At 41.5% G+C, this 13,107-nt stretch overlaps 1 protein-coding gene across 9 annotated transcripts in view; it reads right to left on the minus strand.

Annotated features, from left to right (window-relative positions):
• Nucleotides 1-13,107, minus strand: part of RSU1 (Ras suppressor protein 1) — a 355,401-nt gene that overhangs the window by 233,084 nt on the left and 109,210 nt on the right. For 5 of the 9 annotated variants that reach the window (XM_045060946.1, XM_045060945.1, XM_045060947.1 and 2 more), the window contains 2 exons: nt 12,266-12,475; nt 9,043-9,175 (listed from right to left, as the gene is read on the minus strand). The exons of 1 other annotated variant lie outside the window; for it this stretch is intronic. In XM_045060946.1, the coding sequence (XP_044916881.1) occupies nt 9,043-9,175; nt 12,266-12,475 (343 nt within the window). Of the gene's footprint in view, nt 1-2,864; nt 5,761-9,042; nt 9,176-12,265; nt 12,476-13,107 lie in introns of those variants that run through there. 3 more of the 9 variants (XM_019833992.3, XM_003988128.4, XM_045060949.1) reach the window with 2 other exon arrangements.

The raw sequence follows: 13,107 nt of genomic DNA on the forward strand, positions 1-13,107 counted from the left end.
TGGTGGACAAATAGAGAACTGAACGTGATTTGTGGGCGTCTGAGTAACAAGAGTGCCATGGGTTAACTGTACCCCATCCGTTCCCAAACTCATCTGCTGAAGTCCTAGCCCCCAGCACCTCAGAATGTGATATTTGCGTCCTTGTAAAAATGGGAAATTTGGATGCAGAAACAGATAAACACGCAAGTAAGATCATGTGAAGACACATGGGGAGAAAATGGCCATCTGCAGGCCAAGGAGAAAGGCCTGGAACAGATCCATCCCTCAGAAAAAACCAACCCCTCCAACCCTTGATCTCAGACTTCCAGCCTCCAGGACAGTAAGATAATAAAGTTCTGCTGAATGGCTTCAACAGCCACAATTAGACAAAACTAGGTATCAGCAGTAAGAAAAAGAAAAAAGCTATGTTCTTATCTGGTAAACGTGACATCTAAAACAACCACATCCTCAATGATAATTTATTTATTTTCTAAAAACACACTATCTACTTGGATGGAGAATAAGATATACATTTTGAAGGTGATGAAACAGTGTATGCTACAAGTGAGACTACCTAAAAATTAACTGTTGTGGGGAATATGCCTGAGGAACTCCCGGAGCTTGCACCCATGGGTTAACAAGGCATAAAGAATTAGGAAGCCACAGAATGTAAGCATCCAAGATTAGGTAATCAAGATTACGTATTTTGGGTGACAACGCCCCCCAATTTAGTACAATAGCTGCTTTCACAGGAGAGAAGGACCAAAATAGGTAAACACCTAAACTGGGTTCTAGACCAAAGCAGGGTGAAATTGCCAGGAGCAGAGCTAATTAGCAAAAGAAAGGTGGCTTGTTGACCCTGAGGTAGCATGCTCTGTCTTATCCCCTAGGCTAGCTAAGATAAAAAGACCCAAAGTGGAGCCTCTTGCCCACCCAAACAACCATCTGCCAGGCTCCAGGATTTTGTTTCCTATTGACCCAACCCCTAACACAGCAATATCTTCGAATCCTTATTTCCCCACACGCGTGAGTTAATGTTCAAGGTTTCACTGTCTCTTTCTGCACATCTATCATGCTTGTAAGCCTTCTGATCCTAATAAAAATGGAGCACGGACCCTCACTCTGGGCTCTTGTCTCCTCCTGAACATTAGCCTCTCTTGCATTTTAATCCTGTGTCCGCTCTCTTGCTGGACAAGAGAGAACTTCAGACCCAGAGTCTACGACAAACTATTACAGTGGAAATAGTATTTCTTTTTTTTTTTTTTAATTTTTTTTAACGTTTATTTATTTTTGGGACAGAGCATGAACAGGGGAGGGGCAGAGAGAGGGGGAGACACAGAATCTGAAACAGGCTCCAGGCTCTGAGCGGTCAGCACAGAGCCCGATGCGGGGCTCGAACTCACGGACTGTGAGATCGTGACCTGAGCCGAAGTCAGAGGCTTAACCGACCAAGCCACCCAGGCGCCCCGGAAATAGTATTTCTTGACCACAAACTTTTTGTACCATGAGTCTTTTTTTTTTTAAGTTTATTTATTTAGAGAGGGGGTGGGGGGAGCACACAGGAACAATTGGGGGAGAGGTAATGGGAGAGGGGGAGAGGGAGAATCGCAAGCAGACTCTGCACTGTTAGCTGCGGGGCTCAAACTCACAAACTGTGTCATCATGAGCTGAAGTTGGACGCTTAACCAACTGAGCCATCCAGGCACCCTGATACCATGAGTCTTAAAAATATACGTGAAATAATATACAAACAGAAGAGGATAAAATATGAAAAGTTGTTGCCTTAATGGCTGACAAATAAATTGGAACATCAACAAATGCCTATAAACGTAACTCACAGTTGAGTTTTTTATAGGATAAAGCTGACTGAAACTCCTTTCACATTGTAAACATTCTAAACCAGAATAGCTGACAGTACTGAACTCCCAAAAATTTACCAAAAACTCCTCCTCAAAACCCTCCAGTAATTCACAACCAGAATGGGAGACCAGGCCTCAATGAAAAGCCCGCATGTAATAAAACAAGGTATTGCTGTGTAGAGAATAGAAACCACAAGGTTTTTCTTTATTATAAAAGCACCACTTATTAATTTATCTCTCAAATAAAAACTGCAAATACAGGCAATAACTCATCTTAGCTGGACAGAAAGCATCAAGCATTGAACTTAAGACGAATGGAAGTTAAAAAAAAAAAAGTTGTCAATATGCAAGGCTGATCAATTTCATTTCACTGAGGAGGTCAATACTCAATAGATCAATGTGATTCTATCAAGTGAATACCATCTCAAAATGGAACTCAAAATAGCTCTTGAAGAGGAAGTAACCTGACACATTTCCCTTTCAGAGGGCAAGCTGGGTCTAGGCTATGTTGATTTTCTCCTGTCAAGTGGAACAAATTATCTGTATTCTATTTACCTTAAATTGAAACTGTAACGAATCACGCTGTACATAACAGTACAGCTGTACAAGACAGGCTTAATGCAAGCTGGAGAGTCAACATACAAGCGAGGAGATGGGGTGGGGGAGGGAGGACATGAAGGTTCTGTTCTTTACAGTATTACATAAAGGTGTGAGGTTCAGAATAAACATCACTCTTCTCCCTTTGACGTGGAAGTTGTGTTTTTTTCCCATTTATTCTAAATGTATTCAACTTTTTTTTTTTTAATGTTTGTATTTAGTTTTGAGACAGAGAGAGACAGAGCATGAGCAGGAGAGGCAGAGAAAGAGGGAGACACAGAATCCAAAACAGGCTCCAGGCTCTGAGCTGTCAGCACAGAGCCTGATGCGGGGCTCAAACACACAAGCTATGAGATCGTGACCTGAGCCGAAGTCGGATGCTTAACCAACCGAGCCGCCCAGGCGCCCCTAAATGTATTCAACCTTTTAGTGGTAAGGACACAAGTGGCTACATAAAATGCAGAAAGACTGACACAGCTCCTGCCCATCGGCCAAACATGCCCGAACCTGTCCCCACAGGGCTGGCAGGCCAGCACAATGTGGCTACGGCGTGACCACATTGGAGGACCACAGCGAACATGGGTATGGGAGGGAAGCTTTTCCAAGTGTGCGCGGATATTCAAGTCAGAGTAAAAAACATCCCCAAATATGTATAAGACAGGGTTTCCCAGATGCGTTCAGGAATAACAGGTAGCATCCTGAAGCTAGTTTGTAAACCCTGGCAAGGTTCAACTTTGACCTTACTATGTTTAGGGAGTAGAGGTTCCCTCCTTTAACTCTCCCAAACTTCAGGTGCACCGGCAATATCGAATGGGAAACACCTTCCATTTAAAAAACCGAACCATTTTGCACGAACTATAAAGTAAAATAAAACTAGAAAAATAAAGCTTCACAAGGCATGTAAAAACTTCATGTATTGAAAGAAATGTGCACATGTACAAAGAAAATGGAAAATTACTAATTACCTCTCAAGTTTACCTGAATAGCGCTAAACAAGTTAAAAGCAGAAGAGCAAAAATCCTTTTAAATGTAAATTACTTTAATCTAATCAAAAAACTTGTAAGAGAGAGAAAATTGTTATGTACTCTTTTCTCACATGATCTGTTTTCTTCCTGTTACCTTAAGAGGGAGGTATTAATTTACCAGAGCAATGAATCGCTCACGGCCACAGACAGCAACAGGTGAATGAGTATGTCCAAGGACGACAGCTGATACTACATCCCAAGTTACGTCTGTTCAGTGGAATAACTTGTGCTGGTAACACACTATCTGGAGAAAAAGGGGCGCTGTGTAATTTTACCACTGAAGGTAACTTCAGATAAGGGATATGACCTCATACTACCCAAAATATACTTTATGGACAGTTTCCCTTTTCTCTTTGCTATTTCTTAGCGATGTTAGATAAATGCAACATATTTGCATGCAAATAGATCTGGAGATGTCAAGAATTTGAATCATATTTTATGTTATGGTGCAAATGTGATAATATGTTTATTAACAAGAAAAATATATACATATATAACATCTATAGAGGAAATATAAATTACCAGGCACCCAATACACAGTCAACCTTTAAAAATAAAAACAATCTTTTATGTCCAGAGCTTTAGGGGGGGAAAAAAAACCAAAACTGGTTCTTCATTTTCACGTCTACTCTAAGGAAATATTGTTTTTCTCTGACTTAATTTGAGCTGTTTTCAGATACAGTAATGAAAGAGAAGTCTACGTTTTTTTCTGCATTCCTAAGTCACTATGTAAAATTCACTAACTGCTAAAAAGGTCCTGGAAGTTTAACACTCTCCTTCATCTTTCCATGATATTTATAAAACCATCTGCTAGTTCTGTGCATCCATTTTTATACTTCACCAGGAAATAATAAGGTTTGGAAAGTTTTGTGAAATGGGATTTCCTTCCTGAAAGGCCTGTCTTAAAATGAATGGGGGGGGGGGGGTCACCTATTAGGTTTGAAACGCTTTAGCCTTTTGGTAGACCAGATATATCTGTTATCTAAGGATCTTCTATGTCAAAGACTCAGCAGGCATTAGAGGATATGATAGTTGTTTAATAAAGCCCATTTACGTCCACTAGAGCCTGTGATAGGTTGGCACACAGTGAAGAAAAAAAGAAAACATTACTTAGTTTTAACTGTACGAGTAAAATAAGTTTGGAGATGATACCCAGAAGATCAAAGTATTCCTCCTTATAAGCCGAACAGGATGACTTATTTTGCTAGATTTGTAGTGAAAAGAAATTGCTGGCATTTTTCTCATCACTGCCCACCATCCACCAAATACTGCTTTGTTAAAATGTTTCCGAGAACCGGCATGAATAATAGTATGGCCAGTCTCCACGGAAGATTAAAAAAGAAAATAAAGTAAGTGAGTGTGGCGCCTTCCCCTAGAGACAAAAGCAAGTCACGAGACAGGAAAATGCCAGGGAAGCATCCTTTGAGTTATGCCGCTCTGGAAACGAGGCTTAAGGACCGCCATGCTTCGCAAATTGCAGCCTTCATGAGGGTGCCTGTTTTCCAAATGCCTCTTTCAACCAACACATTTTCAGCCTAACATTTGTCAAACCTCTTCTTTTGTTAAGAGTTAACTTGTCAGCTTTTAAAATGGCTTGCGGTTCCCATCCACCTTCCTTGATGGAAATGTGAAAAGTGTGAGTTACTCCCTTTCACAAAGAATCTTGTCAAGGATCCTGACTCTAATCTGACTTCTCCTCCTGGAGGTAAAAAAAAAAAAAAAAAAAAAAAAAAAAAAAAAAAAAATCTACCTTCTGGAAACTAAACAAGTGGTGACTATTCTATCATAATTCTGCTTCACAGAAATAAAAGAGGTCAAACAAGGAGAAAACCACCACCGGATACAGCGTTAGGAGGTGACCCTATGGCCTAAGCACAGCCTGAAAAATGCTAATGTACTTGTAGGGTTTGCTCCTCAAAAACTGGATGAGCGGCTTTTGCAATGACACCAGCCAGTATGTTCCCCTGGCTGAAAGTATGACAAATAACAAAGAACCGTCCCCACCTGAGAAATGAGTTGGAAGGCATGATGAATGCCCCAAGCGTGTTCTACAGCACGCTACCATAATATGCTCCGGCCACACCTACCCGCGTCTCCCCGGCCCCTGCTCCGCTGCGCAAGTTCCTATCTTCCTCGTGTCAAATCCTCTCGGAACATTTTAATTCTTCCTCAACACTGATTGCACTGTTTTGTTTCCAATGTCCGCGGCTCCTCTTGGAGTCCATTAGAGCCTGGAAATCAGATAATCCGTCTTCTCCACCTGTCGCTGCTCTACACTCAGAAGGCCTCTGAGGATGTGCCTGGAACGTGAAGGTCGCTGTGAAAGTCGACCGCAGACATGAATGAAAACGAGACATGCCGGTGAGGTGTTTACTGATCTCACTTAGGAATGGGTCGATTGGTTAGAAAAAAGGAAAATAGGGAAGCAGAGGCGTTGGCAAGTAAGTGCCAAAGCAAAATGAAAATGTGCTTTCATGGGAGTCGTCTCAAGATCGATACACAAAAAAGGGACTTTTTGCTGGAAGGGGTCTATGTGGCTTACACAAAAAAGGACAAGCGAGAGTAGAAACTGCGGCTTTTAGAACGGAATATCTAAGGTGAAGGTGCTGAATGTGAAATTGGCTTTTTTGAAAAAAAATATGTGTAATGAATAAACCGGCTCCTTCAAAGCCATCACATGCCCAGCTTTAAAAAAAAAAAAAGTAGCCAAGCACCTGCTTAATTAGAATAACATTTTTTCAGGTAGTTGATAAGGATGCAAAAGGTCCTCTAATTAGGAAGTGGCTGCTGAAAAAAATTAAAGAATTAAGTTGGGTTCTAGTTACATGAGGACACAGTAATGTACAGCTATTCATATAAAAGAGGTTCTTCCCTTTTATTTTATTTTTTAAGTTTACTTATTTTGAAAGAGAGAGAGAGAAAGCACGAGTCAGGGAAGGGCAGAAAGAGAGAATCCCAAGCAGGATCGTCACTGTCAGCACAGAGCCCTTCACGGGGCTCAAACCCACGAACCGTGAGATCGTGACCTGAGCCCAAACCAAGAGCAGGAAGCTTAACCGACTGAGCCACTCAGGCGCCCCAAGAAGACCTTACATTTTAACACTCAGCGAAACATAATGGTGGCATTTTTGTGTAAGTACTATTTTAAAAAAGACTAAGAGTCTGACTTAGCATTTAACTTAGTTAATAGGCCACGTGTTCAGCTAGTGAGTTCAGTAAAGGAGTGAACACAGAAGATGTGGGAGAATGGGTGAAGGACAGAAAGCTGAAATACCAAGCCACTAACACTTCTCTCCTTCCTAAGGAGAAGGGGAGAACTCTGAGGGAATTCACCGAGGGCCCCTGCCCTTAAGGAGGTCACATCAAGTGTATCCTCCCAGTTGAGGCTCCCACAGACTCCTCTAAAAGCAGTGAACGTTGTACTAACTGGTCCCCCAAGAAAGGGGGTGATGACTCCCCTACGCTTACTTAAGCTTGTGGATGCTCATATCACTGTATAAAGGATAACGCCGTTCTCCAGGAGGAAATCAGAACATAAGCCAGTGGGCAAATTGTTTACATTACTCTGATCCTCAAAACTAGGATGCTAGTAAGAGAGACGGGGCCAGAGGCAACAAATATGCTACTGATGAAAATGCTGTGTCACATACAGTCCCTTTCAAAGAGCCCACTAACGAACTCAATTGAAGCCATGGGACTCATTCACCCAACATCCTAACCATGTTCAAATAACCAGAAATAGTTCGTAACATACAACAGTTTGTGTATGATGGTGATTAGTCAAGGACTTGGAGTTAACACAATATCCATCAATTCAAAACGTAATCTTTTAAAATGAAATTAAAATTAGAAGTGCTTTTATAGGCAATGTGCTCTAATATTCTATAGATTATAAATTAATGGATGATAAAATAAAACAGGGTTATCTAGAATGAAAAACAGAATATTTTCCCCAGTTCTGAGTTCATAAAATCTTGTTTGTGTATTTTTCTGTATGTTAAGGTATATACAATGATTTTCTGAAAAGATAACCTACAAACGAAGATCTATGGAGACTCCCATTTACTGAGAAAATATCAGACCTCTATCTAAAACTGATGATAGCAATGATTAACAATTTAAGAGGAAAAAAAAGAACAATACGCTGCTCATTTGCAATTATATTTTCACACATTTTCATAATGAACTAATTTCCAAGGCTGAGCTATATTCATATTTAAAGACACTATATATATCATTGCAAGTAACTATGAGGCTCATGAAACAATAAAACACATCTTCTACTTCTCTCAGTTTACTCTTGAGGTAAGTCTTGAAAGGCATATTGTAAATGTCACGGTATCATCTTAAAAGAAACCTAAATCGTGCTTTAAGCGGCTTTCACATATGAGGATATGCTATCATTTCAGCAATTTAAGCGTATTTAATTTTAACACCATCGTTCTTCCCGGCTCATCTTCTCTGTGGCTCTGCCCGAGGCACACAGGACTACACCAAGTCCTAGATGTGAGACCAGGAACACGGTACACGGGAGGAGGGTCCAGAAGCACACAGCTGACAATCTACCAGCAGGGATTCTGCCCTGTGGGCTAATCCTGACCCGCTGCCCCAGCACGGACTCAGTGAGGCCTGTGTTGAGTGGGGGGGATTTTTTCAAGCCCCAAAAAGCAAACTCCTAACTGAATGTGACCTTTAATGATTCTCGCGCTCTTCTCTAGTAGCTGGGATGTGAAATTCTCAAAGGATGGTGCTGGACACAAAATCTGATTAAATCAGAGTATGGATTTTTTTTTTTTTTTTTTTCGGGTCTCTTCTGTATTTGTTTAACACTAGAAGGGACTAGATTTCACCGTTAAGGATCGGGAAGCACTACGATAAATGATCATTTCAACTGAGGGATGGGGGTGGGATGAGGGGGAAATAACGTCAGAAGATGCAGGAACCAACAGGGCACGTGGGGAGGGAAGAATTCCAGCAGCCCTTTGACACAATGAGGAAGAAAGAGGTGTGGACAGTTAGGCCCTAGGGCTGGCTCCCCAAGGTCGCCCTTGACCCAGGGCAAGGACTTAAGGGATTTTGATGCTGTGACTAAAGCTGGCTGATTCCTCCTCCTCTTTTTCTGCCTTTTCTTTTCCTCTTAGAGAGATTATCATCTTGCTAGAGTAAGAGCTTCTAAAGAATAGAATGATGCTTTCCTAGTATCTCCTCCTAATGCTATAAATAAACTGCTTAACAATTTTGTTCATAACATTTCTTATTCTTTGCATTCAAAGGAGAAAAAAGTACGTGCTGATCTTAATGTGTCTGGTGAATTTCGTTAGTGCCATGAATATGCAACCAATTTAATGCCTTAAAATTTTTCTCAACAACTTTGGTGTGAATTCCCCTTGAAAACGTCAATTAAGAATAATCTATAAATAACAGGGGCAATTACTACCTGTGGTTATTAATAAAACATTTAAAAATACTATAAGCTAACCGCCACCAATATGACAAGGTCATATGATAGTTTTTAAAAATGGCATAATTACAAATACTGTGAAATGACAGTCTACTAATTTAGAGAATCACAGTCTACTTACTATTTGTATGTCTCAGAACGGATATATTCAAACACGTGGGACACACCAAGCTGGAACTGGTCAGCAATGGGGGTAACCCAGGGATTGTTCTCTGCTTTGAACACTTGCTTCTGACCAGTTAAATCCAAGTTTCCTGGAATGATGGAAGGAAAAGAGGAGAGGTGACGTTCATTTCATCTAACACAAATCAGGTCTAAGGAGTCCTGCCCAGTAACCATGGCACAACCCAAAATACCTCTTGGATCATTTGAGTTGATTTTTTTTAAATGTTACTTCAAGTCCTTACTGGTATGCAAGAAATGTTAGCGATAGTACCCTGGCCCAAGAAATTAACAACAGAAGGAAGGAAGGAAGGAAGGGAGGGAGGGAGGGAGGGAGGGAGGGAGGGAGGGAGATATAAAGGTAAGAAGGAAGGAAACCTGGAAGGTGTTCTTGCAAATGCAGCATATACTTTATTTTTCTAGGTATTTGTTACAGAGAAGGAAATGACCCATCCAAGACTGAAAGACACAATCCTTTTAGAACCTCCTGAAATTCTATTTGACAATGTATATTGTTGCTTGTCCAATCTCATCTAAACCCAATCCAATCAACATCACCATTCATCAAAGTAGACCATGAGTGAAGGAAGATAAGAACGTTGCCCAAGTAAAATTATTGTTGTATTACTCAGGGACCATAAGCACATCACAGAATCGGCACTAAATGAATCTCATTAACACAGAAATGCTGGAAACTCACATCTGTATACTCCTTACCAGCTGATGAATTAGCTTTAAAAACCATTTCTTCATTTGATTACCTACCAATCCCTAAGGTCAATAATTGACATCGCTTATAGATGGAGAAATGGAAACATGGCAAAATTAAGTAATATGTCCAAGATCAGAAAATGTCAAAGTCGGGATTTGAACCCAAGGCTCCTGACCCCAAATCTTGTATTCTTTCTACACTGTCCGGTGAAGCTTTCAGGTTACATATTCTAGATCAACCACGGATGAGTTAAGGAAGGTAGCATAACAAAGTCAGCAAGTGCCACCCATCTGAATATCATCTGTTAATAGTCAGTTGACCTTTTTCCCCCCGTTTGGTATATTCAAAAATGGTAAAGGCTACGTGTGAAAGAGCTTCCCACCACACGCTTGCCTACGCAAGAGACAAGGACAGCACGGTGCTGGAGCAGCAGCGTATTCAGGTTGCTTGGCATCAGACTCACCAAAAGCCTTCCCCTAAAGGCCCTACTGAGGAAGTCCATTTTCAGACTCCCAGCCTGCAGGACAAGAGACTCACCGATTATTCTTCCCAAGATACATCCAACGTGCCTTGCCTGTCCAGTTTTGAAACTTTACTTGCCAACTGTGTCATAACTGATAACTCAGGATAAGGAAAACACATTCTGGGATGCAAGTATACCATGAAGCACATAATGTCCTAGCTGATCTGAACTTAAGAAACGCACAAACATTTGTACTGGGAAGATGATGTAATATTTCTTCTTAAAACAATTGATAGTTTCAATTTGTCTTCTTCTTGTTATACGAACTTGTAACTATTCAGAAAAATAAAGACCAATATAAAAGTGATTACAATTTAATAAAATGCTTCTCAAGAAAACAGATATTACCAAATATAATGAGTAATTCATCATTTTTCCAAAGCTACTTTAGAATTTGTTGGTGTCAACTACAAAAATAAGCAGATAAATTTCTCTCCAAGATTATCAATATTGTCAATTTCCTCATCCTAATGGTTAAACATCATTAGTCAGATATTAAATCATTGGGTAAATTAATAGGCTTTATTCTCTAAACCAGGAGTCAGAAAACTGCCTCAGGCAAGTCAAAATCCCTGAGTTGTCCAAATTCTCTTAGCTGCATATCTTACTTGGGTGTGAGCTGTAAGTCCTGAGCTATTTGTTTTTATCTTCTCCTGGGGAGGGGTTTTAGCTTTCTAAGAATAAAAATTTCTATCTTGTTTAAATTCCTCTGTAATTATTTTTTTCTTTTAGGATCTTGTTTGCTGTACTCTATGTCCTCTCTTCCATATAATTCTATTACTTTTTCCAATTTTTTCTTTTCCTAAAAATGAATATAACATCTGAAAAAAAGTCTTCCGTTTAAAAACAATTCTAGGAGTGCCTGGATGGCTCAGTCGGTTAAGTGGCTGACTGTTGATTTCAGCTCAGGTCATGATCTCACACTTTGTGGGGTCGGGTCTCACATCAGGCTCCATGCTGACAGCACAGAACCTGCTTAAGATTCTCTTCCTCCCTCTCCCCCCTCCCCTGCTCTCTCCCTCTCTCCCTAAAAATAAAAATAAAAACAATTCTAAAAGAGACAACAAAACCAATTCCATATTTAAAAAAAAATTTTTTTTTAATGTTTATTTATGAGAGAGAGAGAGAGCGCGCGCGCGCATGCGAGCAAGGGAGGGGCAGAGAGAGAGACACACAGAATCCGAAGCAGGTTCCAGGCTCTGAGCTGTCAGCACAGAGCCCGACACCGGGCTTGAACTCACGAACTGTGAGGTCATGACCTGAGCAGAAATCAGACGCTTAACCGACTAAGCTACCCAGGCACCCCAACAATCCCGTATTTCTTAAGTGGCCTGTTTTAAACGTACAGTGAATATGTTGCCCATTGTTCTTAGGAAGCATGGTCACTGGGGGAAGGCCCCACAGCAGGCAACGGTCACCATGGTATAGCAAATTCACTAATAAGCTGGGGGTGGAGGCAGTGGAAGTAAACACCTCTCTTAAAATCTTCACCCCATAAACAAGCTATGTTTATCCTGCCTCTGAGGCCTGCCCACTGACATCAGCATGAAATCAACTATGAAACAATAAATAACAGACATTTGGAAAAATATACGTATTCCAAAGTGGCTAAGAAAAAAAGGAAGAGAAGCCACAAAAGGCATGAATTGCATAAGGAAGCAAACCATTTCCTAAACAAGGGGCTCTCCCTGTTAGTGGCTACTCTGACCTGAAGATCTTTCCTCCTTGTTCCCCAAATCATCTATCCTACTGAGAAACACAGTCTGAATTTCTAATGGGTATAATTTAATCTGGTGAACATCTGGGACTCCCCAACATTCGCATATCACCAGGAATTAATTCAACGGGATTGCTTTCTCTTAACATGTGGTTCAGACTAGTCTGCGGAAGAAGAGGGGGAGGACGAGGGAAGGGAACGCGATACCTGGAGCACAGAGCACTTCTCACCATGCTGTGTTTTCAGGGCCCTGGGTCCATGTGAGAAAACTGTGGACCAGGGACAGTCTCCAGGAAAGACCCCACAGGCAATCTTCAGCTCGGGGATGACGTCCATGGGACAGTGAGAGAAAGAAGACTCTCTTTTCTCCTGGGCTGCATCATAAGCTTGCTTCCACCAAGGTCCAAGGGTTGTCCCGAAAATGCGGGAGTACAGGTATGCTATGAGCGAAGCAAATCATCTTTGAGCTTGAGATACCAGTACATGTCTCTGTGCGAAGGAAGAGCCTACTTCCTACCACCTACCCACTTGGGAATGCACGGGGCCTCTTGTTAACTTATTAGCAGCCTCTTACGAAGCCGGCAGCCTTTTTAGTGGTAATCCTCTGAAAATCACGTACTAAAGTTCTATGCTCCCTGACTGCCACACATGGAAGACAGAGCTAGAGGAGTAACGCCAAGAAAGGTCAGCCGTGTTCTCTGGGCCCTTTTGTCTGAAGCCTCTAACCCCCTGGAGATCTGTCAGTCCCCAGCAATGTCTCTATTTAAGCGCTGTCAACGGAGACAGAAGAGACGGAGGGGACTGCTAATGACGTCTGCTAACTGGAGCACGCAGGAGCAGGAGACGCTGGATGCCAGCTAGACACGTACCCTTGGGGAAAAGGAGTGCGAGAGTCGGGGTACAACACAAAGGATCATGAGATATTCATGAGCATTCTCGTTTCTACCACTTTACACTCATCTGTGCATTCCAGAGGGGGAGGGGACCTGGGGCACCCTCTTCCCCACCCCCATGTGCTTAATTTTAGCATCAAACACAGCTACTGAGTCAGATTCCCAGATCTTCACTGGGC

The sequence above is a fragment of the Felis catus genome, chromosome B4 (assembly GCF_018350175.1).
Source record: "Felis catus isolate Fca126 chromosome B4, F.catus_Fca126_mat1.0, whole genome shotgun sequence".
In the NCBI taxonomy this organism is placed as follows: domain Eukaryota; kingdom Metazoa; phylum Chordata; class Mammalia; order Carnivora; family Felidae; genus Felis; species Felis catus.